The 27,906-nt window shown below is 53.4% G+C and overlaps 10 protein-coding genes across 10 annotated transcripts; 5 read left to right on the forward strand and 5 right to left on the reverse strand.

The window, feature by feature from the left end:
• Window positions 1–293: 293 nt before the first annotated feature.
• Window positions 294–2,801, forward strand: BBA_05642 (uncharacterized protein; the record flags this gene model as incomplete). The annotated part of the gene is made up of 4 exons (XM_008600739.1): window positions 294–894; window positions 947–1,354; window positions 1,513–1,960; window positions 2,015–2,801. 4 exons carry the CDS (start codon window positions 294–296, stop codon window positions 2,799–2,801), a joined length of 2,244 nt encoding a protein of 747 aa, XP_008598961.1.
• An 870-nt stretch (window positions 2,802–3,671) lies between these two features.
• BBA_05643 (polyadenylate-binding protein) lies at window positions 3,672–5,882 on the reverse strand (the record flags this gene model as incomplete). The annotated part of the gene is made up of 1 exon (XM_008600740.1): window positions 3,672–5,882. One exon carries the CDS (start codon window positions 5,880–5,882, stop codon window positions 3,672–3,674), a length of 2,211 nt encoding a protein of 736 aa, XP_008598962.1.
• Window positions 5,883–7,899: 2,017 nt separating this feature from the next.
• On the forward strand, window positions 7,900–11,452 carry BBA_05644 (HECT-domain-containing protein; the record flags this gene model as incomplete). Its single annotated transcript, XM_008600741.1, has 3 exons — window positions 7,900–8,402; window positions 8,458–8,651; window positions 8,718–11,452. The coding sequence occupies 3 exons, from the start codon at window positions 7,900–7,902 to the stop codon at window positions 11,450–11,452; spliced, it is 3,432 nt and encodes a 1,143-aa protein (XP_008598963.1).
• Window positions 11,453–11,681: 229 nt separating this feature from the next.
• BBA_05645 (DUF1237 domain-containing protein) lies at window positions 11,682–13,554 on the reverse strand (the record flags this gene model as incomplete). The annotated part of the gene is made up of 4 exons (XM_008600742.1): window positions 11,682–11,772; window positions 11,842–12,167; window positions 12,284–13,156; window positions 13,246–13,554. 4 exons carry the CDS (start codon window positions 13,552–13,554, stop codon window positions 11,682–11,684), a joined length of 1,599 nt encoding a protein of 532 aa, XP_008598964.1.
• A 2,171-nt stretch (window positions 13,555–15,725) lies between these two features.
• Window positions 15,726–18,088, forward strand: BBA_05646 (autophagy protein (Atg22), putative; the record flags this gene model as incomplete). Its single annotated transcript, XM_008600743.1, has 11 exons — window positions 15,726–15,990; window positions 16,053–16,073; window positions 16,124–16,255; window positions 16,308–16,421; window positions 16,479–16,686; window positions 16,754–16,796; window positions 16,872–17,113; window positions 17,190–17,272; window positions 17,323–17,365; window positions 17,431–17,662; window positions 17,726–18,088. 11 exons carry the CDS (start codon window positions 15,726–15,728, stop codon window positions 18,086–18,088), a joined length of 1,746 nt encoding a protein of 581 aa, XP_008598965.1.
• Window positions 18,089–18,566: 478 nt separating this feature from the next.
• Window positions 18,567–20,088, reverse strand: BBA_05647 (NAD/FAD-binding protein; the record flags this gene model as incomplete). The annotated part of the gene is made up of 2 exons (XM_008600744.1): window positions 18,567–19,892; window positions 19,948–20,088. The coding sequence occupies 2 exons, from the start codon at window positions 20,086–20,088 to the stop codon at window positions 18,567–18,569; spliced, it is 1,467 nt and encodes a 488-aa protein (XP_008598966.1).
• A 1,026-nt stretch (window positions 20,089–21,114) lies between these two features.
• Window positions 21,115–21,783, forward strand: BBA_05648 (glutathione S-transferase; the record flags this gene model as incomplete). The annotated part of the gene is made up of 1 exon (XM_008600745.1): window positions 21,115–21,783. The coding sequence occupies one exon, from the start codon at window positions 21,115–21,117 to the stop codon at window positions 21,781–21,783; it is 669 nt and encodes a 222-aa protein (XP_008598967.1).
• A 235-nt stretch (window positions 21,784–22,018) lies between these two features.
• BBA_05649 (signal recognition particle protein SRP54) lies at window positions 22,019–23,718 on the reverse strand (the record flags this gene model as incomplete). The annotated part of the gene is made up of 2 exons (XM_008600746.1): window positions 22,019–23,530; window positions 23,641–23,718. The coding sequence occupies 2 exons, from the start codon at window positions 23,716–23,718 to the stop codon at window positions 22,019–22,021; spliced, it is 1,590 nt and encodes a 529-aa protein (XP_008598968.1).
• A 401-nt stretch (window positions 23,719–24,119) lies between these two features.
• Window positions 24,120–25,362, reverse strand: BBA_05650 (FAD dependent oxidoreductase superfamily; the record flags this gene model as incomplete). Its single annotated transcript, XM_008600747.1, has 3 exons — window positions 24,120–24,577; window positions 24,634–25,265; window positions 25,313–25,362. 3 exons carry the CDS (start codon window positions 25,360–25,362, stop codon window positions 24,120–24,122), a joined length of 1,140 nt encoding a protein of 379 aa, XP_008598969.1.
• A 739-nt stretch (window positions 25,363–26,101) lies between these two features.
• Window positions 26,102–27,112, forward strand: BBA_05651 (uncharacterized protein; the record flags this gene model as incomplete). The annotated part of the gene is made up of 2 exons (XM_008600748.1): window positions 26,102–26,157; window positions 26,581–27,112. The coding sequence occupies 2 exons, from the start codon at window positions 26,102–26,104 to the stop codon at window positions 27,110–27,112; spliced, it is 588 nt and encodes a 195-aa protein (XP_008598970.1).
• Window positions 27,113–27,906: the final 794 nt, after the last annotated feature.

Raw genomic sequence — 27,906 nt, forward strand, 5'->3', positions numbered from 1 at the left:
AGCACCGGACCCTGAGCAACACAACACGGTCTTCTTGTTCGCCTTGAAAGGGACACACAGTGGTCGATTTTGGCTTGAATGCCCTTATCATAACAATTCGATAACTAGTCGTGTCGGCTTGGAACTCCCGAAGGCGTACTCAGCGCCTAACCGCCGAACCACCACACGCCCCCCTCCTCCTCATACAGAGCAGCCCACACACACAGCAACAACAAGAGCCGCACACCCCTCTTCTCTTTCTGTCTTGTCTTGCTTTTTCCTTCCTTGTTCTTTTCCTTCTTTTCTCCGTTACCATGCAGTCCCTCTTTTCCGTCACAAACAACGTCTCCCTCGTCACAATCACCGTCACCCCCGGCACCTTCCTCGCCGTCGTTGGGCTGCTGCTCTGCTTCCTCACCCTCTACATACCCGTCGTGCCGCATATTCGCTTCCCCCGTGTGTCACTCCCACGCGCTCTCGTGCCGCCGTCGTCCTCGCACGGTAGCACCAGCGAATCATCGTCATCGGCGCTGCTCCTACGTGGTACTACCCCATCGTCCTACCCCTCCTCCACTGCCGTTGCTGCTGCAACCGCCGCCGCTGCCACTGGTCCAGGTCGGCATAGGACCCAGAAGGCTCTGCCTGCGTTGCCGGCACCGCTGCAGCCACCTCGATCTCGTGGTGCGCTGCTGCCCGCGCCCCCGTCGTTGATTGAGCAGCTCGCGCCGTCGCGCCAGCTTGCGCTGCCCGAGTTCATCTCCTCCTACTGGGGCGGTCGTCGCCGTCGCGAGACAACCCCTCCTCCTCCTGCACCACCTTTGAAGCATGGCGCCGACAATACCATTCCCGCCACCGCTGTCTGCTGCGCCAAAAGCTGCGTCGCAAGGGATTGTAGCAGTGTCAGCCACAACACCAGTAGCGGCAGCAGAAGACGTCGACGTTCATCATCTGGACGCTTCGCTGCAAGACTTCGAACCCCCAGCCAGCCCCATAACGGACAACACATCGCGCTCCTCGACCCGCCGCTCCTCGATGGCCACCAGGAGCGAGCCCGCGACCGAAGAGGACGACCAGTCAGTGGCAGCGGCGAACCTCGCCGCAGACTCGGAAGCGGACTCCGCCGCTGGTGGCTACTCACCACCAGCGTGGCGGAGACTCGGCAACGGCGGCCGCAGTCGCGGCTTCTGGAGCAGCCCGCAGACAGATGAGCTCGCCTTTCATTCTCCGCTGTCGCCGTCGTTCCCGGAATCCTCGGCCCTGTCGGGCGAGAGCGATGGCGAGTCCAGCGACTCTAGCGAGGCCACCACTGATATACTGGAACGAGCCATACAGACAAGGCTGCCCCAGGGGAGCCAGAGTCCGGAGAAGCGGCGCAGTCCGAGCCCGCCAACGCATGATGATACAATCAAAGTTGAGCCGACAGACTCTATGCTCGTCGCACCACCACCGCCACGAGAACCGCCATCCGAAAACTGCAAGTACAATCCTGTTTTGCGCCATCAGCGGGAAAACTGCCTGCTAACTGACCATTAGATATTCGATTCGCCGTCCGTGCCGAGGTGCATCAGCGCACCGAGCCCATCGAGGCCGCTGTGTCCTTTGTGCGCAAGCGCTACCAGGCCGCCATGTCATCTTGGTTTTCCATGCTCACCAGCATGTCTGTTGCGCTCTTCAGCATACTATTTGTCAGGTTCCTCCTGCAACCCGTCGCACCGCGGCCGGCCGGCGACCTCGTCAAGGTGGCGGGCATCGCGCGCTCCTTTGAGCCGCTCATTTACTACTCGGAACACGCCGTCACCCAAGTCCATGACCTACAAGCCACGAGTGTGGCCGTCTGGGATCTGGGCGAGAGCGTGCGCTCCAGTGATATGCTCGATGCGACGAGCATCGTCTCCGGGTTGGATGCGCTCAGTGAGACGATGAGAACATTGTCAGTCGAAATGACTAAATTCTTTGCCCGCGTTGATGGTGACGTTGACGGGTATGCTTGCTCCGTTGAAGAGTCTTGCAATATCTTGTACTAACACTCATCTAGCATTCTCAACGTCATGGATTGGGCCAAGATGCACCTGAACCGCCTCAACAGCGCCCAGGCGCCCTCGACCATGTCAGTCGCCTACGACAACATCCACAACCTTCTCTCTCACGCGCACGTCCTCGAAGACGCCGACGGCGTGCCCACCTCACTCGGCAATCTTGCCACCTACCTCTTTGGCCCGTCCAATCCGCAGCGCGAGCAGCGTTTGATCCAGCTCCTCTTTACCGAGTTCCTCACCGTCCTGGAGGAGAGCATCGCCGCCGAGCTGCAGCACAGCGTGACCCTCTTTGCGCTCTTCGAAGCCGTCGACCACCACTTTCTTAACCTCGCGCGCATCGTTGTTCGCGAGACCTCGGCGCAGGAGGAACTCCACTACGACTCGCTCGCGAGCCTGTGGGTGCGGCTCCTTGGTACGCGTGCCGACGAGCTGCGCAAGTTTACCCAGAACCGCGACCTCTTGCGCAACGTTCGCGACAAGACGGTTCGCAACAAGCGGGTCCTCATCGACCACCAGGGTAAGCTCCTCACTCTTCAGGCCTCGCTCGAGAGTCTGCGCGGCAAGCTCGTCTCCCCCCTCGTGCGCGGCGCAAACGCCACGACGCTCTCGCTCGAGGACCAGATTTACGGCATTTCCTCAGTCAGCGAGTACCTCGCCGAAGTGCGCCGACAGCAAAAGGGTAAAGTCATGCAGCATTTGTTTTCGAGCTCTCACGGGAGAAACGTTCTCGGAGACGAGATTCCCCCGCGCGTGGGCGGCTTTGACATTGACGGTCAAAAAGTGTAATTTGCCTTGTGTGTGTGTTTTCTTTTCTTGTGGTCGTTGTACTTGTGAGCCCTCCCTCTTTCTCTCAGCACGCGCCGCGAGCTTGATTCATTCTCGAGAAGGAATCGCTGCGAGAAGAGATATATAAGATATGTGGTTGGTTGGGACACTGATGATGGATTGTTTCTTTTGACCTAGGGAGGAGTTTTCTTTTTCTGCAAAGCACGGCGACAAAGGCAAGAAAGGGGCGGTATACTTGAAGCATTATTTTCCCTCATCTTTCATAGTAGTAGCGTTATCAATTTTACAATTATGCAACATTTCATCAAATTACACACGACTAGAGCATTCAAAATCAAAAGTCTGCAACATCCAATGACTGCAAATCAACATCAGCAACCACAGCAAGCAACCCAAGCACAGCACACAGCTTATTATAATTTTAACATTTTTTATTAGGTCCTATCAAATAAAAGTCTCCGCCTTTGCCTGGTAAAAATCTCGTGGACCACTCGAGGGGTATCTGTGCCCACAGCAATCTCGACCTCTTCGACGCCTTTTGTGGCCGTCAGAGCCCCCAAACCTTCCTTCAACTTCTCGCCACCTGGTTTCTCGACCCCAAACCGTCTGCTAATCGCAACTTTTGTAATTTTGTGCGCCGTGCCTGACAAGAAATAGCAAGTCCAACTATACAAATGTAACCCTGTAGACAGTCGTCATGAGATAGCAGATATTGTATGCCGCCGATACTCATACACATATGTCAATACGAGGTTGCATAATGAAGAAAGCCAACATGTAAAATAAAAGCAACAGAGGAAATCAGCCATTTCGAGGCTCGCTGCTCAATCATGAGCCTTGCTCTCCTCTAGACCGGAGTGGCTCTTATGCTTAAGCCTTGATCTCCTCCGCCTTCTTCTCCTCACCACCGTCCTGAGTCTTGACGTATTCATCATAGACAGCAAGAGCCTCATCAACCTTTGACTTGAGAGCGGCATCGTCCTCGATCAAGTTAATGAGTTCGGAGTTGTCCATCTCAAGAAGCATACCAGTGATTTTGCCAGCAAGCTCGCCGTTGATGGCTTGAATCTTGGGGAAGATCATCTCACCGAGCATCTGCTTCTGCTGGGCAGGAGGGGCACCGCTAATCTGGGCCTGGAGGGCGGAGATGTTGTTGTCGCCGGGGCGGGCGGCCTGCTGGCTGTTGTTGGCATTGTTGGCGCCACGGTTGGCGCCACGGCCCATGCCACCCTGGCGGTTGTTAGGAGGGAAGCCAGGAACAGCGTTGGGGGGCATGCCCGCGTTGCCACGGCCGCCCTGAGGAGCGCCACGACCACCACCGAGAGCAGCCTGCTGAGCCTGCTGCATAGCAGCCATGAACTGAGGAGTGCCAGGCTGGCCAAACTGGGGAGGGAACTGGCCAGGCATGTTGTACATGTTGGGGGGCATCTGCTGGGGGCCACCACGACCGCCCTGCTGGGGGTAGCCGGGGAATTGGCCAGGACGACCACCAGGCATGCCCATGCCAGGCTGGGGGAAGGGCATGCCGCGACCGCCCTGGGGAATGAAGCCGGGCTGCTGGCCAGCGGCGTAAAAAACGGGGGGCTGCATGAACTGCTGGGGCATACCGGCGGCGGCGGCAGCCTGCTGCATGCGCATCTGGTTGCGAGCCTGGATACTAGCCTCAAGCTGGCTCTTGCGGACATCCTTGCGCTGGGCGAGGGCGACGTAGAGGGGCTTGCCGTTGATCATGCGCTGATTCATCTCAGCGACGGCCTTGGTGGCATCGTCAGGGTTGCTGAAGCAGACGAAACCGAAACCCTTGCTCTTACCGAGCTTCTTAGATCCCTTCTTATCCTTTTTGTCCTTGTCGTTTTCCTCATCGTCGGGGTTCTGATCTTTCTTCTCCTCTTCCTTCTTGTTTTCCTTGTCCTTGTCCTCGGCTTCCTTGCTCTCCTCTTCCTCGTCATCATCAGAGGGGCTATCTCTCATGACCTTGGCGGAGGTAATGGGGCCGAACTCGGCGAACATGATGCGAAGCTTGTCATCATCGACATCGTCGTCGAGGTTCTTGATGTAGAGGTTGACACCTTGGTATTTGCTGGCCTTTTCAATGCGAGCAGCCTCGTAGGACTTGCGGAGCTCTTCCTCTCGCTCGTGCTTCTTTTGAGCACGACCGACATAAAGCTCCTGGCCGTGCAAGTCCTTGTTGTTGAGCTCTTCGACAGCCTTGGCAGCGGCCTCGTGGGTGGTAAAGTTGACAAAGCCAAAACCACGGCTCTTGCCGTCCTGTTCACGGGCGATGGAGGAAGAGGTGACGTCGCCGTGGCGCTCGAAAAGCTCACGGAACTCGTCGTCGGTGACTTCGGGGCTGATGTTCTTGACGTAGACGTTGGTGAAATTGGCCTTCATCTCCTCAAACTTGGACTGGCGGTCCTTCTTGGGGATGTGGTGGCCGACGTAGACCTTCTTCTCGTTGAGAAGCATGCCATTAACGTGCTTGATGGCCTGCTGAGCAGCTTCATCAGTCTCGTAGTGGACGAAACCGTAGCCCTTGGAGCTGCCGTTCTCGTCCTGAGCAACCTTGCAGGAGAGAATGTTGCCAAAGGCAGCAAAGGTGTCGTGGAGAGCCTTGTTATCAATGGCGACGTCGAGATTCTTGATGAAGACGTTGCCTTGGCCAGTCTTGCGAAGGGCGGGGTCACGCTGAGACCACATGATGCGGCAGGGACGGCCCTTGATCAGAGTGTAGTTGAGCTCCTCGAGGGCCTTCTCGCCATCGGGGGTGGAGTTGTAGTTGACGTAGGCGTAGCCGAGAGAGCGGCGGGTAACGGCGTCACGGCAGACACGAATGGAAGCGACGGCGCCAATCTGGGAAAAGAGCTCGAAGAGCATAGCCTCGGTGACAGAGGGGTCGAGCTCGCCAACATAGAGGGAGGCAGAGTTCTGGGGATGAGGAGCGGCGGAGTTGGGGGCAGGGCCAGCATCGTCACCGGCAGCAGCGGAGGCGGAGGTGTCGACGGAGGGCTTGGCGTCGATGGAGGTGTTGTTGAGATCGTTGGCGAGCTGATCAACAGCGGCGGAGTTGTTGGCGGCAGCCATTTTGTCGTGTTGAGTTAACAAGTCGACGAAACTGCGCGTCGGGAATTGGGGTTAGCGAGGCAGGCAGCAGGGGAGGTGAGAGACGTCAAGGCGGCCGACTAACGAGTTGATTGCAGAGTGTGATGAGGTGAACCGGCAACGTATCAGACTGGCTGTTGACGAAGCTGGTGAAACAAACACAAAAAGTCTTTGAGAAAAGAGCTCAAAGCAAAATGGTGTTTGGAGTTAAGAGAGTCGACCTATTTATCGCACGAGACGAGAAGGTGGGGACCTGGAGGGGGGGGTTTTTGGTGGTTTTCAATTTTTTTTGTAAGTTTTCTTGATTGAAGTACAAGAGGAGGGACAGAGAATTAGTGCTAGACTATTCCTCTGAACTAACTCGTCTCGAGAAGTTTTGGGGGGTTTTTATGATAGGGTTTTGGTGGTGGTGTGAAAGAAGAAATGAAAAGAAAAAAGGCGAGAAATTTGACCAGATGATATTTTTTTCCTGGCCTTGACCGACTCTGGTGGAGTGCCCTTGCCGCTTCCCACAAGCAAGCCCACGCCAAATAGGAAAAAGGTTTGCGCGCCGCAAAAGGTTGCAAGAGCAAGAAAGGGGTGGAGACGCGCCAGCCACGGGCCATACGGGTCAGTACAGTGCGCAAGCTACAGTGCATGCTTCAATTGTTACGGCCTATCTCACGTATCCCAGGTTGTGGAGACTTGAACTCACCACAAACGGTACTCGGTAGTTGCTCACCGTTTCTGCAACAGAGCGAGTACTTGATGCGCAGATCAGGGTATTGTCGACTTTTTCTTGTCGCAAAACGTGTACGGAATTGCGCTTCATTTCTTGGTGATTGCCTGCCTCTTACTTCTTTTCATGTTCCCCTTTTCCTTTACTTGTTCGTCATCATTCTGCTCATTCGTTAGATCATTATTATTGATCTCATGACGCACGCACCTGCACTCATGCACGTCACTAGCACAGTGTGACCAGGGGTCTTTATTATTTAGTCCGGGGCATGGCGGAATGAAGGAGACGAGCCATGCTATGCCATGCTATGCTATATAGCGCGTTTGCACACGTTGACTGAGATGAATGGCGGCGAATTGTCTTAAAATAAAACTAAAACCAAAAACAAAATATGGGCGGATCACCCACCGAAGCCAACATTGCACTTATTATTATTACCACAGAGTGCCGTTGCTGCCAACACAAAGAGGCACAAATGTGCAAGGATGGATTAGGGGAAAAAAAATCGTAACAATTTCAGGTTGTTCAGCTAGTGGCGACTTGACTGAGGATTAGAACTAGGCCAGGCGAATGGCAGAGTTTAGTGACATGAACATCTGGCTGTGGTGATGGAAGCCGACAGTCAGAAAAAGAAGCCTCGCTCGTGTGGCGAAACTGAATGGTAGCACGCAGCGAAATAGCCCTCACCACTCAAGACAAAGCAGAAAGGCAAGATGGATGCCTACATTCGGGTAATTTAGAGTAGATATTGAGGAATCAATAGACGGCAACTGTGTTGCCATTTGTAAGCGCCCGCAAAGCCCACTTGTAGGTGACCTCAGTAGCGCTGCGATTGTAACGGTACTTTTCATTAGTCGGCGTGCAGATTACCGTGTGACAATGTTGGCAAGTACCTGAGGCCTCAAGCGGATAGAAGCGATTTATCACACATTCGCCCTTGACCAACTCATTAATTCATATATTGCTACTCGAAACAGCGTGGATTTTACTTAGGCACTGCACTCGCCTGGCGCTCATCATTTCCTACCTGGTACACCATCAATCAATCGGTCATCGTGCTCCAGATTGGCCTCATCGCCGACTCCCGTTGCCCCACCACAGCTCTCTGCCTGGAAGAAAGCTGTCAACGGCATTTGAACCTTCCTTGTCTTGCCGCCATCTCTTTGCCCTCACCTCCAGCCTTTAACACACTTCATCTACAACCCAAGCACAGGTAACGCACGCATCATCTGCCCGTTTCGGCACAAAGCTTCGAGGGCACCCGCAGCCGCCCCCGTCGCCATGTTCTCAACCTTCACGGGCAACTCCAAACGCCCGCGAAACGTCAACCTCAGCGGCGCCGCTGGAAACCCCTTTGCCAACACTTCCTGGAGCCCCTCCAACGCCTCCAACACCACAAAGACCATCTCAGCCGCTCAGACCGAACGAGAAAAGCGCCAGGCCGAGCGACAGCGCCTCAAGGCTGCCTCGCGTATCCAACGAACATGGCGGGGTCACAACGCACGCTCCCGTCTTGCCGACCGCCGTCGCGCCGCATTTGATTCTTTGTACGCCGTTTCAGCATCTGCTGGTAACACCGAAAGGCTTCATCGATCATTCAGCATATTGCTCTCGTTTTGCCGACCAACCCGATTCGATGATCTCCAACGCTTGCTGCAGTATGCCAGTGATGCTGCCAACGTCGTCGAGCTGGGCAACCTCTGGCCTCAGAACACACACTCGTCTCGCATCCGCCTGTTAGTCCAGATCATAGTCTCCGCCTTGGCGTCTGCTTCGAAGAAACGGTATTATTGTCCGAGTCTTTCAGCCCACCAGTTCGCCCGCTAATCCGCTATGTAGTATTCTGACTGCCGAGCTTCGCGTTTCTCTTCATCTTGCTACCCGAGTATTACAAACCGTGCCTGGAGCTTTGAGCACGTCTAGAGACGAATATTTCGCCACCTTGGCTTGTATCTGTCAACAAGTAGAGAGCGCGGACTGGCTTCGAGACATCACCCAAAGTATATCGGTAGCTCTCCAATCAGTGTCTCAAGGTACGTCCTCAGCCGCTTATTCACAAGCCTCTCGACCAACACAGCGCTGATATCATCATAATCCAGCTTACAAATCTTTCACTTCACATTTCTTGACTAAGGCAAACATCACCCTCTTCGAGACGAACATCGACAGCTTCGCTTCCATCATCGATGCCAGCCAACTTGGCGATGCAATCGCATGTATTTATGCCTTGCCCCGCCCTTCAACCGCATCTACAGACGATTTGCTATGGCTTCTTGCTCATTTCGTGCAGCTCACCAGAGCTCAGATGCACTCGAACGCTGGCGTGGGCCAAACTCGCTCTATTTTTACCCAGCTCTCGGCTCTCTCGTCCGAGATTAGTGCTCGTATGACACCCAAAACACCCACAGCCGAATTAAAAGAGGAATTGGAAAATCAACCTCGTGTCGACCCGTATATTTCCCATCACCTTTTGTGGCTCATTAGCAATGAGGGCACGTCAAAAATACTGCGAGATTTCACACTAAGCTCCATTCAACCAAGCCGCGACGCCCTCCAAAGTACCAGCCTGTTGGCGGGCTATCTGCTCACGCTATTGCAGAGCTTCCCTAACGATGCTGACGACATACGCATGAAACTGTTTCTGGAACAAGTCACAACTCAATCGGGATCTGTTCCCACGGTCAATTTCCTTTGGCAGATGGTTCAAGAAACCACCGTCTTTCAATCTCTCTGTAGAGAATCTGGGCATCCGATTGAAGTTTTGAAGCAATACCTTCGAAGTCTGACCCAAACCGAGGAGACTGTCGATGACCAAGAATGGCGCGTCATTCTCCTGTTCCTCGAATTATACACATTTGTTCTGCGACTGAGTGACGACGAAGATTTCTTCAGTGGCATCCACCCGTCTCCGTTACGAGACAACTCGTCACTCTCGCGTATCCAGTCTTGCAGTTTGTCTTATGAGGATGTCAAGTCTCTCACCCTTTTCCTCAAAAATGTCGCCTTCACGTTGTACTACAGAGCTCGTGAGCTATTTCCGACCGAGAGACAGCCTCAAGACGTGGAACAGTCTCGATTTGACTCGTACTTTGCGCCGGGCTCAAAACAACCAGGGGAACCGAACTCTGTCAGGAGCAACGACTTCAAGCCAACCGAGTTGGAAATTGATAGCCTCCGCGAAATCATAACCAATGCCATGACAATGCTATACGAAAGAGACTCCCGCAAACATTTTCTTCCCAAAGATCATTGGCTCGTCACAGATCGGTTGCAAAAAGAAGACTTTGTGTCTGCCGTCATCGCGGAGGAGGAGCGTCAACGTGACGAGGAAGCTCTCGATAATGATGACGAAACGGAAGACAGTGATGATGAGGAGCCCGCTCTTGCTACAGAATATCCTCACAACCTCGCCAGCTATCGACTTACAAGACATGCTAGAATGGAACGACTGCGCGCGCAACAAAAGAGGGCTCTACGGGAACGCCGACTAGCAGAATTGGGCCCTAAGCTGGCAATCTTGAAGCACATGCCATTTGCTGTCCCATTCGACACCCGTGTCATGATCTTCAGGCAGTTCATCGAACTGGATATCAACCGAAGGGATAATCCTTTTCTGTCCTACCAGGCGTTCGCCAAACACACTGCACAGATTCGGAGAGGCCAGCTGTTTGAGGATGCCTTTGAAGAGCTTTACAAAATTGGCGACGGTTTGAAGGATGCGGTACAGATTACCTTTGTTGATCAATTTGATCAGCCTGAAGCCGGAATCGACGGTGGCGGCGTCACCAAGGAGTTTTTGATCAGTGTCACATCGGAAGCTTTTGGGGATCAGGGCGGTTCCCTGAACATGTTTACTTCGAGTCCTGACGGACTCTTGTACCCGAACCCAACTGCTGTAGACACGATCAAAGAGACAATGAGGGAAGGCGGGCTCAACGAATTGTCTCCGGAGTGGCGCCGCATTCTCAACGAGCAACTAAAACGATATGAATTCCTAGGTCGGATCGTGGGCAAATGCATGTATGAGGGCATCCTTGTGGACTTGAACTTTGCCGGCTTTTTTCTCCTCAAATGGCCCTCGTCTGGACCCAAGGAGGAAAACAACTACAAGGGTAGCATCAACGACCTGCGCGACATGGATGAGGAACTGTACAAGGGCATGCTGCGGCTCAAAAACTATCCTGGGGACGTGTCAGAACTTGGCATCGACTTTACCGTGACAGATCAAGTGTCAATGCCTGGAGCGCCGATAAAGACGGTCACAAAGCTGTTGGTGGCCAACGGTGACCAGATCTCCGTGACCAACGACAACAGACCGCTGTACATTTCCTACATGGCTCGACATCGCTTGGTGTATCAGCCTGCTGTGCAGACGGCGGCTTTCCTGCGAGGGCTTCGTGCCATCATCCGGCCATCCTGGCTGTCCATGTTCAACCAGTCGGAGCTTCAACGACTTGTCGGCGGCGACTCGTCCGAGATTGACATTGAGGACTTGCGCCAGAATACAGTGTATGGCGGTTTGTACGAGGTTGGCGACGACAAGCGCAATCATCCAACAATCGACCTGTTTTGGAAGGTGGTGGGTGGGTTTACGGACGAGCAGCGCAGAGACTTGCTCAAATACGTCAGCTCGACGCCCCGCGCGCCGCTGCTCGGGTTCTCGCAGCTCCGGCCACACTTTAGTATTAGAGATGCAGGAGCCGACGAGGAACGCTTACCAAGTACGAGCACGTGCGTCAACTTGCTCAAGCTGCCGCGATACAAGACTGAGGCAACGCTACGGGAAAAGCTGCTTTACGCGATTACGTCTGGTGCAGGATTTGACTTGAGTTAGATAACGGATGAGGGGCATTCTATTGACGCTCTTTACAGATTGCATTAGCGGAGTTGTGCTTTATTTTCATTTGCTCTCATGATTTTCCCTGGCGATACATTGGTCCTATAGTCGGAAACAAAGCTCAGTTTCAGCGTATTATTCACCACTATACCAACGTATTATTCAACCTCAATTTCAGCGTATTATCCAGCCAGCTCAATTTCAGCGTATTATTTGTCGTGTCAGCTCAGTTTTGAAAGCTACGTTGTAGAATCCTGGGTTTTCTTTCGGAGAGATCAATGAGCATCTGGCCAAAGAGACCGTTGGCCCAGGCGAACCTGTCAAGAGATTTTTGTTAGTTTTGCCGAAAACTTGTTGATGTCTCGGACGAGGAAGATGAGAGGTACCATGGCCGACTCCAATTGGAGTCGTCAAAGGTGTTTACGGATTCGTGAATCAGGCCCAGGCCGCTGGTGGCGCCCATGAGCATCTTGAGGCAGGCGACAATCTCGTCGTCATGGTCGCTCGTCATGATGCGCATAATGACGCCCATGGGCCAGGCCATGCCGGGTCCCAAGTGCGGGCCGCCGGTCGAGTTGAGGACGGGCCCTGTGCCAAAGTAGGGGTTGGAGCGGCCGAGGACAAATTCGCGGGTGCGCTTGTAGATGGCGTCGTCGTTGGAGGCGTAGCCGAGATGCGGGATGCTGAGCAAGGATGGGATGTTGGCATCGTCCTGTTTTTTTTCGCCCCCCACGTTCATGGTGTAAGTTTTACATGTTCTGCACAAAAACTACGGCAACAGCAGCAAAAAAAAAAAAAATCTTTTTCTGCCGTGAAAATCTTGCTCACCATAAAATTGACGGATCCGAAGCCGTCGACCTCGTATGCGTAAATGTCGCCGTGCTGCGGGTGCCTGACGACGGCGTGCTCGTCAATCGCGCCGCGAATGCCCGCCGCCATGTCCTCCATGTCGCGGGCGAGCGCCGCCGCGTCGATGCCTCGCATGATGACGGCGCAGTTCTCGAGGTTCTTGGCAAACATCATGTTGGCGGGCACAAAGTACTGGTACGTGGTGGAGTCGTCGGACGGGCGGAAGAAGCTGCGCACCATGCCGATGCGGTCGGCGACGGGGCTGCCGCGGCCGGCGTTGGCGACGACCTCGGTCGCCGTGTTGGCGTCGCGCAGCCACGTGTACGGCGACGGCTGCACGCGGCCGTCGGCGGCGTACGTGCCGGCCATGAGCGCCCGCGCCGTGTCGAGCAGCACGGCGACGGTCTGGCGCCAGGCGAAGCGGCCGAAAAAGGCGGCGTCGCCGGTCGCATCGTGGTAGTCGTGCGAGAGCTGAAGGAATGCGGCAATGGAGTCGAGCTCGTACTTGCACTCCCAGACCTCGTTGGGGTTGTACGGCGGCGAGACGGTGTCGCGCCGGCTGTTGCTGTGGCTGTGGAGGAGGAGGTTGTGGTGGTCGCTCTCGGAGCGCTTGTGGTGGATGGGCGGAATCTTGGACTCGGCGGGCGGTTGAAAGGCGTTGCAGTAGGGGTATTTGCGCAGGTACCGGCCCTGCAGGTTGATGGCGCCGCGAAAGAGCGCGGCAATGTCGTTGGTGTCGTTGGCGGCGGCGCCGGTGCTGCTGCCGTTGAGGATGGGCTTGTACGACTGCAGCTGGTTGGCGCTGTCGCGAAGCCACATGGCGTTGATATCACCGGTAATGACAAATGCGAGCTGTGGACATCATCAATTATCAAAATACAGATTTGGCTCAATGGCAAATGGTAGAATGCTGTGTGTAAATTGTTTGTTTGAACATTTACCTCTTCTTCTGGATTCTCGGCCGACGTGCCGTGCCAGAGCACCGTCGTGTCCACCGTGTTTGGCCAGGTGTTGAGAAAGAGCTGGTATAGGTCCGGATCGCGCACCTTGCGCTTCATATCGTCGAGGACGCGCTCGACGTCGGGCACCGCGTAGGAGCGGCATTCTTTGGCTGGACGCTGGTACGGAAACTTGTACTTGCCGCGCGAAAAGGGCTCGTGTCGTTGGCGGGCGTATTGCTCGTACGCCGGGCAATCGGCGGCGGCGGCGGCAAGTCTGGCCAGTGCGGCCAGGACAAGATTGTACTTCATCTTTTGTGTTGCTCCCCGGAAATATTGTCAATGTTGCTAGCTTATAGGATGACAGAGGGGCAAACAGATCAACTAGTGTACGAATACTGCAAGGGGGAAGAACACGGGGAGGTGACTCTCATAGCATCACTGCCTTTTTAAATCTACTCAGTAGTTGCAGTGGCAGCGACGGGATGCTGCACAAAGTGAGGGGGTGAATTGTAGCATCTGACTTGATCACGGCGTGCGGAGAAGCATGCAGCTCTTGCCAAGCACCCAGTCAAGTCGTATTCTACCCCACGATGGGCGTTATGATAGCGGGCATTACACTGTCCAATTTGGAAGGTCAAGAAAGCTAGCAAAGGACGATCGACTTGGACGCCAAGAACAAGCAACCCTTTTTCTGTATGAGCTCGGTGTATCTATCGATTAGTGCCCGCGCCACCAAGCCACTTCGACAACCATCATCCAACAGAGGGAACGTATTTTTGACGGCAGGCTTGTTCGCTCAACGGCTTCAGCTAAGACTTTTGATGTTGACTTTGGTTTGCGAGAATGACCGTCTGGAATTCTCTACTACACCCTTTCATCTCTCGTCAACTATTGTCTTCAGGTCAGCTGCCACCGACTCCTTCGGCAGGGAGAGATAAAAAAAAACACTGGCGTAGTAACCGTGAAGGGAGCCTCGCTGTGCGGGGTTTGGGTGCTGTCCTTGTCCCCAGCAACTTTTAGGCTGAAAACTTGGCCTCGGCCGGGCGAGGCTCTGGGAAAGAAGGCCGACTAAACCATCAGCGAGGTGTGTTGGAAAGGTTATGCATCTGCTGGAACCCGGATCTTGAAGCTAAAACTTAATGTCACTCTGCCCTACGGTAGAAAAAGCAACGGGCTAGCTAGGACGGCTAGGAAATGTTTCCGTCATCATCGACGTAGTGGTCACGAGCTCACCCTGGTCATGGCGCCGCCTCGTTTTCGGGCAAGCCACGAAATCCTTGGCTCCTAAAGCGCACGAATGATCCATTGGGAAAATGCAGAAAAAAAAAGGGAAGTGAGGTTCTCTGCTTTGATTGTGCGGGGAAGGCAAATGGCTAAATTGGCGATCGCCCAGTGCTCTTGGCTCCGGGCAAGCCACCAAGCCCCCCCGTGGGGAACGGCCCGTGGGGAAATTGAATGGGCCATGTTAGTGAGTTGTCGCATCCGGCAACTAAAATGGCTTTTGGAGTTTCCATCGTTCCGAGTCAGAGATTTGAGCAATCGTAAATTCAAGGCGTACGCTGGCTTTGGCATGTTCGGTATACATGACTGTTACCGGTTGGCACTCTTTTCATGGAAAATTGCGAATAGCTGGGGGGGTAGTAGTATGCTAGGAGCAAGCCCTTTCTGCAAAGCATTGAAGCGTACACTGCTTGACGAGCTAACTACAAGGCTTTGCAGTGCGGAGGCAAAGGAGGGTACACACCAATTCGGATGCTGCCGCCAACTTTTGCTGTACAGTAAAAATTGCACAAAAGGAGGTAAATTTGGAAAAGTTTAAGAACAAAAGTACCTCGGGCCGGCTACGTCAAGTGAGAGCCAGCAAGGCCCATCTTTTGAACATGGCTACAGCACAACATTAACTAGGAGATGAATATATGGACAAGTAAAAGAAAAGAGACGGCTAATGGGGGAAAAAAAAAAAAAAATCCCGCCAAAATCAGTAGATTCTACTCTGTTGGCGCAAACAAGGCTTACCTTTGCTGTTAGTCTTCTGCCCTCAATACGCCAACACCCATCACCACCGCATGCAGCGAGGCTCCTTCGGGGATGTTTCGGTCTCAGTTTTTCCGTGGACCTTGTCCATTATCATCTCATCATTCCTCCTCTCTAGACTCTTCTTGGGTTGATGTTCCTTTCGTACCGCTCACACCCGAATCACCCCTGCTCGTCCTCGAATGCGGGGAAGGCCAGCGGGCGTGCAGCCGATGTGGCAGGGCGTTGATATCAATTGCAGTAAGCAAAAATTGCTACTGCAGTGCAAGCTAGATAGCGGCTTCTTTATGAACATTTACATGTATAATTACGTTAGCTGCTGCTCTCGCTCGTAAATGCCCCGTTTTCTTATCCTTGAATAACCACCGTCCTTTGGTATTTGCGAAAGCTGAGCACTGGACCATACCTTTTTCTTCTGTCCTTGTCCGATAAAGAGGAAGAAAAAAATGATGGGGAGCAAGGCTTCTCGAGATCATTCCGATTTCATCACCGGGTCTGACCCGCAGCCCGCCTCCGAAGCATCCAAGACGGAACAGACGGCGGACGAGGAGCACATCGAGGACGCCGCTCCTAGCAGCGACGATGGCTCGGCAGGGCCGAATTTACACAAAAAGGGCGCTCTGGGATTTATAAAGCAGCAGCATATTATTCCTACGACGGGAAATGTGATGCCAACGGGAAAATGGGAGTACATTTTTTTCTGCATCTACTGTAAGTTTGTCCAGGGCCTTGACAGGAGGACGAGTCGCCCACTAACAACGAGACAACGACAGACTTTTCCAACAATGGCGCCCGTGAGTGCATGAATGAATCTCAGAATTCAACATGTTGCATAGTGAGCTAGCATGGCTCACCGTGACTGTTCTAGCAATTGGTGGTAATGGTGGTGCTTTGCGACAGGCTCTTACTGCTCAGGCCTTTCCTGATGGTATCGTCCATTGGGGCGGGCAGCACCTAAATAGCAAGTCTCTCTCAGGTTTCTTCCTATTTCTATCCCCTCAATTACAGTCTAACTAACGAGATGTTAGTGAACTCCTTCCTCCTCGACATTACTGGTATTCTTTTCGCTGCGCAGCTCGTCACGCTGCTGACCATTGGCCCCTACGCCGACTACGGCAACTGGCGTCCATGGATCATGATCAGTGAGTTGTACCACCCTCCAATGATACAGTACTAAACATCAGGGGAAAATTGAGTAGTTGCCCAGAGCATCCTCTACATTTGCCAGTTTGCCATGTGCGGAATCAACCAGCCCGGTCAGTGGCAGGCCGCGCAGGCTCTCTATGTCGTGGGATCTCTGGCTGCCAACATTGCCACGGCGTTTTACACGGCAACGTTTCCCAGTCTGGTGCACAACCTGCCCAAGGTGCTAGAGTCTGAGCAGCAAGTCCGAGATGGGGTCAAGTCGTACGTTTTAAGATATCGCCGCGCATGGGTGGCGACAGTTTTTTTCTGACGGTGTTTATCTCGACAGTCCCGAAGAGCACGCCGAACTCGACTCATACGAGCGATCCAAGGTATTGCGAATTCGCCAAATACCAGCCTTGTCTCTTTTTTTCTTAAATGAGTGCAATTCTAACCCGTCACCATAGCTCTATAATCTCTGCAACATTACCGGCTCCGCCCTCGTCGTTGTGTTCTATGCCATTGCCGTGGGCATTTCTGCCGGCATTGGATTCGATACCCCCCGAAAGCTCATTTACTCTTACAATGTCTTGATGGGCTATTTCGGTGCCCTTACCGTCATTTGCACCCTCCCATTCTTTCTCGTGCAAAAACACAGACCCGGCCAACAGCTTCCCGAAGGCACCAGCTTTTGGTCAGTTGGATTCAAGTACGTTTCTAGGCTTTCAGAACCACACTCTGGCAATTCCCGCTCTTGACCGATTGATACTAATTTATACATGTAGACAAATTTGGAGTGCTATAAAGTCCGCAAAGGAGCTTCGCCAGTGCCTGCTCTATCTTCTCGCATTCTTCATGTTACAAGAGAGTAAAGTCGACCCATTGGCTCAGTTTTTCATCTATTCTGACGTTATCTAGCCTTTGGTACCTATTTCAACATTACTGGTATTCTTCAAAATGAGTCAGTCTCCCCCTTTCATTTTTGCTCTCATGTTGCTAATCAGTGACTTCTCCAATGCTCTATAGGGTCATCAAGTATTCGCCTCTCAAACTGAATGCCATGAGCTTGGTCGCAGATTTGTCAGGTGGTTCAGGTACAGTCTTTGTTTTGCTTCTGCAAAAAAAGTTTCGCTTCTCCGTCAAGGCCGGTGTCTTTTACGGCGCATGCATGACTCTTTTCCCTAGTCTGTGGGGTGGTATTGGGTTGTTTACTGATAGAATTGGCTTCAAGAATGTTTGGGAGTTTTGGCTAGCACAGGTATGCCTACAATCTTTGTCGCCTATTGAAAAATCGATCGACTAATTAAAAAAACTATTACAGGCTTGGAACTTTCAAACCGCGGCATGGGGATCTTATCAAATCACCATGATCTCCGAAGTCGTCCCGGCTCCCAAGGCGTTTCTCTTCTTTGCCCTCTTCAACTGCGTCGGCAAGACGTCCGGCTTCATAGGCCCATTCATCTCGTCTGCTATCATTGAACGTGCTCATGGAAAAACCAACGCTGCATACTGGTTTCTCTTCGCCATGGGTTCCATCGGCTGCCTTGCGCTCTGGTTCGTTGACACGGACCGGGCAAAGAGAGATAATGCCCAGTATCTTGAGCGTGAGGCTGCTGAGTTCTACAGTGAGAACCAGATTCAGAAAGCACACCAAGAGAAGACTCAGAATACTATCACAGCATAATGAAGAGCTCTCTCCTGTAACATAGACTCTCGCTGCGCTCGGCATTCAACATGCGAGCAACTGGGCAGTCCGTTGGGGTGGCTGGACCAGCTCATGGCTTGTATACATTAATGATATACAATTTATAGTCTTGGACAAAATAAGGGCCTATTATTGTAAAAGACATCTTCTTTGTGTGCGTTATCGTGTATGGCGGAGTTCGCCTGGAGGTGCTTTGATTCGCGGAATGTTCGTCTCGGCAAGTGGTAGTAGTCGTGTGATTGCATCAATCATGATGTCCTTGATGCTTTCATAATATTGGTTCATCTATATTAATGCTGTCGGGCGTTCAATACGTAAGTCTTCATGGCGCATCTACTCAATGATAGGTATTCGCAGAACGCAACAGATGCTCATTGTGTTCTCCAGGGTGCGCCCCAGGGTATCCCTCCGCGGTATCCCGAAGCCAGTCCAAGCCCTCCGGCCCTGCCGGTTGTGGTTACTTGTATTCATCCCTCCAAGGAACCGCGACTCCAAACTCGTCAGCCACCCTCATCGCCGACACTACGCACCCCTCCAGCAGCACCATGCCATCCCAGCACCAAGAGCCCGTCACCCACACATTGTCCTTGCCGCTGACCCACATCTTCTCCGAGGCCGTCGTCTGATTCCCGGCCGACCTGCTCCGGCCGACTACGCTCTCGACGATGCTCCGGCTCGCCACCGTGCGCAGCGTCCTCGTGAAGCGCGCCCTGTGAAGCACCTTGGCGTCCTCGAGCGGGTACTGGAACGGGCTCGTTCTGCAAATTGCGCCGCTGGGCAGGTAGTTCCACGCCTCCGTTTGGGCGCCGCCGGCGTCGGAGAAATGCGTCCGGAACGCCATGAGCTGGGGGTGGTTGTGCTTGGAAAAGAGTTTTGCAATGGGCGCCTGTTCCCACTCATCGACGTATATTCGTTTGAAGGAAGGGTCAAGAACGGTCGCTTCAATGGAGGCGGTGGGAATCGACGATAGCGCGTAGCTGGCAGGGCTGAATATCTTGGCAGCGGCGTTGGGCGTCACAGCGAGCACCACTCGGTCGAATACCTCTTCGGGACTTGACCCACTGCCATCTTGATGCCGATCCCACTGTATCAAGACGCCATTTTCGACTCTTTCCACCTTTCTAACCTGAGCCTGCAGGCGAATGTCCTCAACTCCCTTTACCAGCCTTGATTGCAGATCGTGAACACCGTCAGTCATGTAGGTTCTTTGCAGCGACGACCGGGTCATAAAGTTGACTACATCGCTCGCCGGAAAGTCCAAGAGCTGCTCGTGGGAGCAGGTACATATCGCGCCGAGCACCGGCAGCAGGTGATAATCGATGAACCGCCGCGGAACTCGTATCCGCTGTAGGTAGGCCTGCAGCGACTCGCTGACATTCGTCTTCTTGGTTATGCGGGGCTCGACGAAGAAGCAGGACGCGAGGAACCAGACGTAGCAGGCGGCGATGAAAATGGTCTGCCATAATTGCCACAGCCAGCTGCCACTGAGCTGGCGCGACAGCACGGGCTTGTGCAGCTTTTCAAAGGCAAAGTATGCGCCGGCCATTGGATCGCTGCTTTGCGGCGGCCGGGGCCCGGCTTGTGTCTTTGTCGCTTGAATCTCGGCATAGAGAAAGGTGTAGCGCACCGACCGGAGCGGTATCCGTAGGTAGTCGTACATGCGGGTGAGGTTGGGATAGTAGCCTCTGGTGACGCTGCGTGGGGGGATATTTACACGCTCCGTCACACCTGTCATGGCATTTTTCAGCGTCACGGATGCCGCATCGAGCGCTAGCGTTTCGGCCTATGTCGAAACTTGTAAGCAAGTTGCCAAAGCAGTCATCTTTGATTGTACGTACCTGCTCGAAAAGCGTAACGTCGAATCTGGTCTGCCTGTCCTGTTGGAGAAGGTATGCGGTGGCGAGCCCAGCCAAGCCGGTTCCGACAATGGCGACGCGAACTTTCGGGCGGGCGTCTGCCGCTTCCCGCTGCTGTGCCATGCCTCTGTCAACAATAGAATATGTCTATTTTTCTCCTTTTTTTTTTTTTTTTTTTTTCCTTTTTCCTTTTTTGACCTTGTAAAATTGATTCCAATAGGTAATGCCCGAACGTTGGGAATGTGGCTGCACTTGCTTAAATATCAAACGTTCTCTGCAACGATGGGACCCACCACAGTACAAAGCTGATGCCTCGGGACCGGCAGGATGGTTGTGCCGGCGGGCCAAAATTCAGGGTGCAGTCTGGGATGGGACAGGAAGCGCCCCTCCGGACCACTCACCCAATCTAATATTCGGAGCATGATTGTAATCGATCCAGATTCGCGCCATCACCTGCAATAGCCGCGGTTTCATTCGTCAATCTTCTGGGAGGCTTTTCTTTCTCGCCAGTTTCCGACAGATTCATTCAGTCTCAACAAGAAGCGCTCGTAGTCTACATACCAAATCATTAGCATTTATCCTTCACACGCCAAAAGCGCAGACAATCAATAGTTACCATGCACATCGGGTGATCGGCAGGTTCAAATGCAGAAAAATTTATGGGCTCTTTTGTTGGGCCGGCATTGACAATGGAGCCACTGTTGCCACTGGTACTGCGGTGCATGAACTGGTATGCAGGTATGGGTGAGCTAACCCAATCCAACCCTTTGTCGCAAAGGTACTTCTTGCTAATAAAGTTATCACAGCTCAACGGTCACGGTTTCAGACGCTGTAAGTTTTTTTTTATCAGTTTTCCAGTTGTACATAGCATGGGCGCGACTCCAAGTTAGCGTCGAAATCTTCCATCCCCCAGGGCGCTCCAATGCCTCCATTACATCATGGATACACCAATAGCCTCGCGCTAATCGCACCATCTACCCGGGCGATTAACAAAGAAGCGACGGAGAATTCCAAATCATCGATGATCTGATGATGCCCCTTCTTAGTTCCTCCGAAAGGCAAACGGCCTAATCGCACTCTTAAAACCCGTCTGCCGCCTTCGTCGTCATTTCCGTCGAATGTCCTTGCTTGGCAGCCAACAGTCAAAACATGGCCAAAATCACCGTGCACCACCTGCAAGTCTCCCAGTCGGAGCGCATCCCCTGGCTCCTCGAGGAGCTCGGCGTGCCCTACAACCTCAAGCTCTACCAGCGCGCGCCGCTCCTCGCCCCCGCCGCCTACAAGGCGCTGCACCACTCGGGCGCCGCCCCGGTCATCCACGACGCCTCCAACGACCTGACCCTCGCCGAGTCGGGCGCCTGCGTCGAATACCTCGCGCACCGGCACGGTGCCGGCCGTCTCTTTGTCGCGCCCTCGGCGCCCGCCTACGCCGACTTCCTGTACTGGTGGCATTGGAGCAACGGCACCTTTCAGCCCGCCGTCTCCCGCGCCATGTATGTCCGCGGCGCCGCCGCCAACGACGGCAAGATGCTGGCCGTATCCAAGGAGAAGCTCGGGCGCGCCCTCAAGGCCCTGGACGACCAGCTGAGCAGGAACGACTACATTGCGGGGTCCGAGCTGACGGCGGCGGACATTATGACGGTGTTTTCGCTGACAACGATGCGTCACTTTTCGCCGTACAGCTTGGCCGAGTACCCGAATATTCTAAAGTACCTGGAACGCATCGGCAAAAGAGAGGCGTACCGCACGGCCATGGTCAAATCGGACCCGGATATGAAGCTGGCGCTTGGTGCCGAGTCGCCCAAGTCATTGTTGTAGACGTGGAATACATAGAGAGGATCCGATCGCTGTTCAAGCAGCCAAAGACTAGTTAGCAGCTACGTTGCGATTCAGAACTAGATGGCCATTCAGCCGCGTGACGTGTCATTTTTATAAAAGTCTACTTGGACATTATAGTAAGCAAAACCAACGCCGGTCCCAATGCACCCTTTCGTGTTGCATTTTGCAATCCCTTCCTGCATTCTAATCATACCACAAAATGCCACACAGCAGCTCATCTTCTTCCACGTCCGCCACCGCCAGGCATGCCGGGCATGCCTGGCATCCCACCGCCCATTCCCATCTGTCGCATCATCGCCTGCATGTCCATGCCGCCGGGCATGCCGGGCATGCCGCCGCCGCCACCGCCGCCGCCACCAAGCATCTTCATCAGCGAGCCCATATCGGGCATGCCCCCGGCTCCACCAGCACCGCCCATGCTGGCAAGCCGCTTCTGCATAGCCGCCATTTGCTGAGCTTTGTTGCCACCGCCCATGGCTTGTTGTGCGCGTTGCATGTTCTTCATGCTTCCTCCCATCTTCTTGACCATGCCAGCCATCATGCGTTGTTGTGTCAGAAGATCCTCAATCTCACGTACAGACGTGCCAGATCCACGAGCGATTCTGGTCATACGCGTCGGCTCCTCAATGAGGATCTTGCCGTCCGAATCTAGCTCCTTTTCCGTCATCGAATCGCAAATGTAGATCATGCGCTTCAGCTTGGCGCCCCCTTCTTCATCATCCATGCCTTGCATCATGTTGCTCATGCCAGGAATCATGCCAGCCATTTTGGAAAGAGGGCCCATCTTCATGATATTTGAAAGCTGGTCGCGCAAATTGCGGATTGTGAATATGCCTTCTTGAATGTTCTTCATGGTATCTTGCTGATTCAGATTCAAACTCTGCACGTGCTCAACCAAACCAGCGATATCCCCCATACCCAGCAGCTTCTGAACGAATTGCTGTGGCGCAAAGCGCTCGAGGTCGAGCATGTGTTCACCAGTACCGATAAAGACAATAGGAGTGTGCGTGGCAGCGACGGCAGAAATAGCACCACCACCATGGGCGTGGCCATCAGTCTTGGTAATAATAATGGCACCAAAGTCTGCAGCCTCCTTGAAAGCCTTGGCCTGTGATTCGGCCTGTTGGCCAATTGAGGCATCCAGTACCATGACGGTCTCATCGGGCTTGATAGCTTCCTGAATATCCACCATTTCTTGGAAAAGGGCCGACTCTTGCCTGTGTCTTCCGGACGTATCGACAATGATGATGTCAAACTTCTCCTTCTTGAACTGTTCAACACCGGCGCGTGCGACGGCCGCGGGATCCGTCTCCGTTAGCGAACCATAGTATGGAATCTTGGCCTTGGTGGCATTTTGCTTTAGTTGGTCGAAAGCGCCGGCTCGGAACGTATCGGCACAGACAAGACATGATCGGAAACCTCGAGTCTGATAATGTCGGGCGAGCTTTGTGCACGTTGTCGTTTTACCAGCACCCTGCAGACCGACAAACATGATGACATTCGGCTTGCCCTTCTTGGGCTTGAATGGCTCGGCATGAGGGTCGACGAGCTTCACCAATTCATCGAAGACGGCCTTTTGAATCAATCGCTTCTTGTTGACGGCGGGAGGAATGTCCTTGAAATTGACTGTGCTTTTTATCGACTTTCGTAATTGACCAACAAGTCGGACGTTGACATCGGCTTCGAGGAGGGCGGCACAGATCTCTTTGATCATGGCATCAAATGCCTATACACTGTGATTAGCGGCCTATACATGACTACGTGGCATTTGCGATTATTGGGTTAAAGTGGCGATTATTGGCGGGGTGAGCGGTCGCAAAAGGCTGCTGGGTATACCTTTTCATCGAGGTTTTGCTCGCGAGTCAGGTTGGTGACCGCCGAGTTGATACGGCGGCCAAGATCTTGAAGGACCATGCTGGCGGGAACTGTCGCTCGTGGCGAGACAATGCAGCGATGGATAGGGTATCTTGGTTTCGCTCAACTTGGGAAGTTGTGGCATGTCCCACCAGACAGCGCTGCGTGGAAGCACTTGTGGAGGCGGGGCATTGGAGGCTTAAATATTTCTCCGCTCCGTGGCTACCCATAAGCTGGACGATCTGGGCAAAACTAAGGGGAAACAAGGCAAATAAAATCGTGACGAAACAGGTATATTTGGAGACCGATCTCTAGTATATGTGAAGCCATTATGTTCATAAAGTGTGTGGCAACCGACGTGTGTAGTAGACAAGCCTTGTGCACTCGACCCGTCGTGGACCTCGTCATCACACAAATGCGACGCTCAGTGCAATACCACAACAAGTCGTAGCTATCAGAAGCTACAGCTTGGACGCAAGAGGACTCTCCTCAATCAGAAATTTGTTTACCAACTGTGCAACCTCATTCGCCACGCCCCATCCTATCTCATAGCCTCGTCCCCCAGCGCCGTAGGCGTGCAGGACTGCAGCCTGCCTCCCCGACACGGGCTGTCTCTCCAGTTCAATCCTCATACCCCCTTCTCTCGTTGGGCGACGTCCGACGACATCTGCAATGACAGAGACATCGTCCGACTTGCCAGCTAAAGAACTGGCAAACTGGCGAAGCTCTCGCCCTCCCGCTAGCAGCGTGGCTCGCGTGTTCGCATCAGGTTCTGCCGACCAGTCCCCCGGCTGCTTGGTGCCACCGACAATGGTACCGCCGGAAAAGAATCGGGGGATGATGAAGCTCCAGGTGCCATCCTTGTGTTGGCGTGTTACAGTCTTGGTCGCATCTTCCATGTCGGTGACGACCGTTTGGCCTGAGACACGGTTGTTAGCACAATGCAGATAACGCGTGCGTATCATGTACGCGTACCTCGCGTCGGAAAGTATTTGGGATCGCCGAATCCGGTGCCGCTGGCATTGACAACCAAGACAACATTTTTTTGTAGACCAAAGGCCTCCCATTCAGTCTTGAGATCTCGTTTGAGAGTCCTTCCACCTCGGAGGATGAATCGCCGAAGCAGTGACTGGCAGTAGACTGGGGTGTTGACGCAATATGTCTCATACTCGTAGCCAAGAACCACGTTTTCCGGAAGTTCGGCCTCGGACCATTTTCTATATCGCAGAAGACCCGTCTCTTCCGTGAAGCCCTTGGCGTCTTGCTTTTGGTATCCATCGTCAGGTGCCTCTAGAAGCTCGATGCCCAGTGTGCGGGTAATGCCGCTCCATGGCTCTGTCTGAAGCTGAGTGCTGAATTCCGCCACGGTCTGTTTGAGCCATTCGGCTTCGCGTCGCAGCTGCGCTGTAGTTGCGGGGATGGGCCGCACATGGGCGCCAGCCCACATGGAGGCGTAGTTGGGAGAGTGCTTGGAAGGCGAGCCGGGAATCGAGCTAGGCCATTCTCGCGACACCAAAAGCACTTGTAAATGGCCTCCAACGTCGGCCTTGCGGGCCGCGATGGCCTCCTGGATTTTGATGGCCGACGTCAGGCCCAAGATGCCGGCGCTACATGGCCGATTAGCGGGAGCTCGTCAACAGGCTAGCGCACGTACCCGATCACTACCACAGTCAGCACATCATTTCTCTTTATTTGTTCCGCCATTATGATGGGTTTGGTGAAAGATGCAGCTGTGAAAACGGAAAGGCGGAGATAATCTATAACTTGAGCTTTATTTGCAGGATGACGATAAAACAGGTGATCGGCTTCACGATGGTGGGGGTGAAATCCACTCGCCGGGATGCCGTGACCGGAGCTGGAGCACTGCCCAATCAGCCACCTCCATTCGAGAAGCTCACAGCTAATGTGTGAAATTATAATTTCTATATTCAGCAAGTCGCATTCATTCTGAATAAGGATCATGCTAATATTCAAACCATCGCAAGCATTACTTGTATTCCAAGCGCAAGGATTAAAAAACTCAAGAAAGAGAGCTCCTTGGTTCTCCCAGAATCGTCCCTGCTTTTGGGCGTCTGATATAAATAATAAAGACCGGGTATTCCTGCGTCGCAGTTGTAGACCGCTCTCGCGTCTCTCTCTCGTGGATTGCATCCATCGCTGCCGGCTGGAGGATGTCTTGCACCAGTTGGTTTACATCAACAGTTCCTGTCTGTTGCTGCGCTGGGCTCGAGCCGGAGGAATCACCCCGCAGCTTGTGGATACGTGCCTCAACATCGTCAAGGAAGCTGTCGGCAGTCTCGCCATCTCCAACGTGAAGTGTGACGGTGCCGATATGCTCACGGCCCTGCTCTGTGGCTCCGTTGCGGTGAAAGGTGGTGGCAGAAGATGAGGTTGTGATGCTGAAGCGTTCGTTGATGCTGTTTTCGGGTTGGAGATGAAGAACATGGATCGTGGAACCAAACTCGCCAAGGACAAGGAGCGCAGAAGGGTTGGTGGAGGGTGAGAAAGCGTTTGTTAGACGGGAAAGCATGATTCTGTAAAGTCCAGATGTTTGAACGAAGGTTTTGCCAAGGGCGATTAACCCGGATCCCATAAGCCTTATATACCTAGATATGTGCGTTACACACGCAGAGCAGGCAGCAGGGTAACGGGCGACAGTGTGGGGCCTCTTAAAGGATCGCATGCTAAGGTCATAATAACCGCACTATCGCCCTTTTTTAAGTTAGCCTGCTCTCCATGATCCTACCCAGCGGGCCAACGACAGCTCTTAGGAGGAGCCCCAAGCAGCTTCACCGGGAGCACTGGGCCACTCACTCCCCAGACTCCCTCTGTCCTCGGGGCGGACCGTTCCAATCCTTGACCACCGGTTTTTCAAGCATTCTCTTACCACTATTCTGAAGCTTGAAGTTGACGATGGCGAAGGCATCATGACCGCGCTCGCCTATTCCATCTTGGGCCCTGCGTCCCGCGCGTCATCAGCATCATCACATACCCGATAAGAATCTTGGGCGACTCGACGCCCAGCCGCACCGGACAGGGCCTCGTCCTCACCCACCTTCCAGGCACGCCACTAGTCCTGCTCTGGCCTTCACTCACGCCCCCGCAGCGCGAGGCCGTCAAGGCGGAGCTCGGCCGCCACTTGGTGCGTATGCGTTCACGCCGCTTCTCCTACTACGGACGACCGATGCAGCATCCATACGTCCTCTTCTCAGCATATGGCATAGAGAAATTTATATGTTGCGCCTCTCTCTCAGAGTGTGATGACTCGCGCGTCCACGCGATGCAGAAACATGCCCCGGACGCAGAACGTGCTGTCGACCTTGAGCGACTACAGCGTGGTGACCTCACCGGCGCAGATGATTGGGACCGTCCAGTCCTCACGCATGGCGAATTGTCTGATAGTGACATCCTCGTTGATCCGGACACACTTGCGGTGACAGGTATCCTAGACTGAGAGACGGCGGACATCATGTCCGCTTACTTGGAGTACGCCACGGCATGACTGCCATTGGGCCATCAGCCTGCGTGGAGGGAGGAGTTGTTGGATGTGCTGAGGTCTGTTTTGCGCTGCGAGTGTGATATTGAGCGCCAGGAAGACCAGAGTGCGGTCAATTTTGATCAAGGACCGGACAGATACGAGAGGACGTTGGTGGCGTGGGATGCTGTTGTTGATATTGAGGAAATCGCGCAGAAAATATGATGGTAAATGTTACTGGACTTTTGAGCTTTAATGGAGTCGGATAATATTTTATTACATTCAATTACACAAGTATACTAGTGCCGTGCCCATCAATTATGTCGTCACCAACAGCTACTTCTACTCTATCCAGAATTGCGGTACTCTACACAACAAAACTGTCACTGAGGGGAAACATGCTTAGCGTTAAACGCATTTTTATTTTACTATCTACTCAATCTCAAAACGAAAAATCTCAAAATCAAAACCCAAGTGTAAATTCCTCCAAAAGCCCAATCAGTAGTAATTCCCCGGTCTACTATGGCTCTTTGTCGAGCAGTAGACCTCCCACAGTTTGAATTTGAACGAAAGCTTGTTAGTCACTGTAATTCATTAGTCACTGTATTTGATTAGTCGCTGTGTTAGTTCCTTGTCCTCCTCGATTCTCCTATCCCTGTAGTATGTTATGCAGCAGTTTTTTTGTGGTAGTTTGGGGGGCGGGCCACCGGAAGACCAGATCGGTGACAGCCAAGAGTGGCTATGAGGAGCAGCAGCAGAACGTTTTTGTGTGT

Source organism: Beauveria bassiana (genome assembly GCF_000280675.1).
Source record: "Beauveria bassiana ARSEF 2860 unplaced genomic scaffold BBA_S00015, whole genome shotgun sequence".
Taxonomy (NCBI): domain Eukaryota; kingdom Fungi; phylum Ascomycota; class Sordariomycetes; order Hypocreales; family Cordycipitaceae; genus Beauveria; species Beauveria bassiana.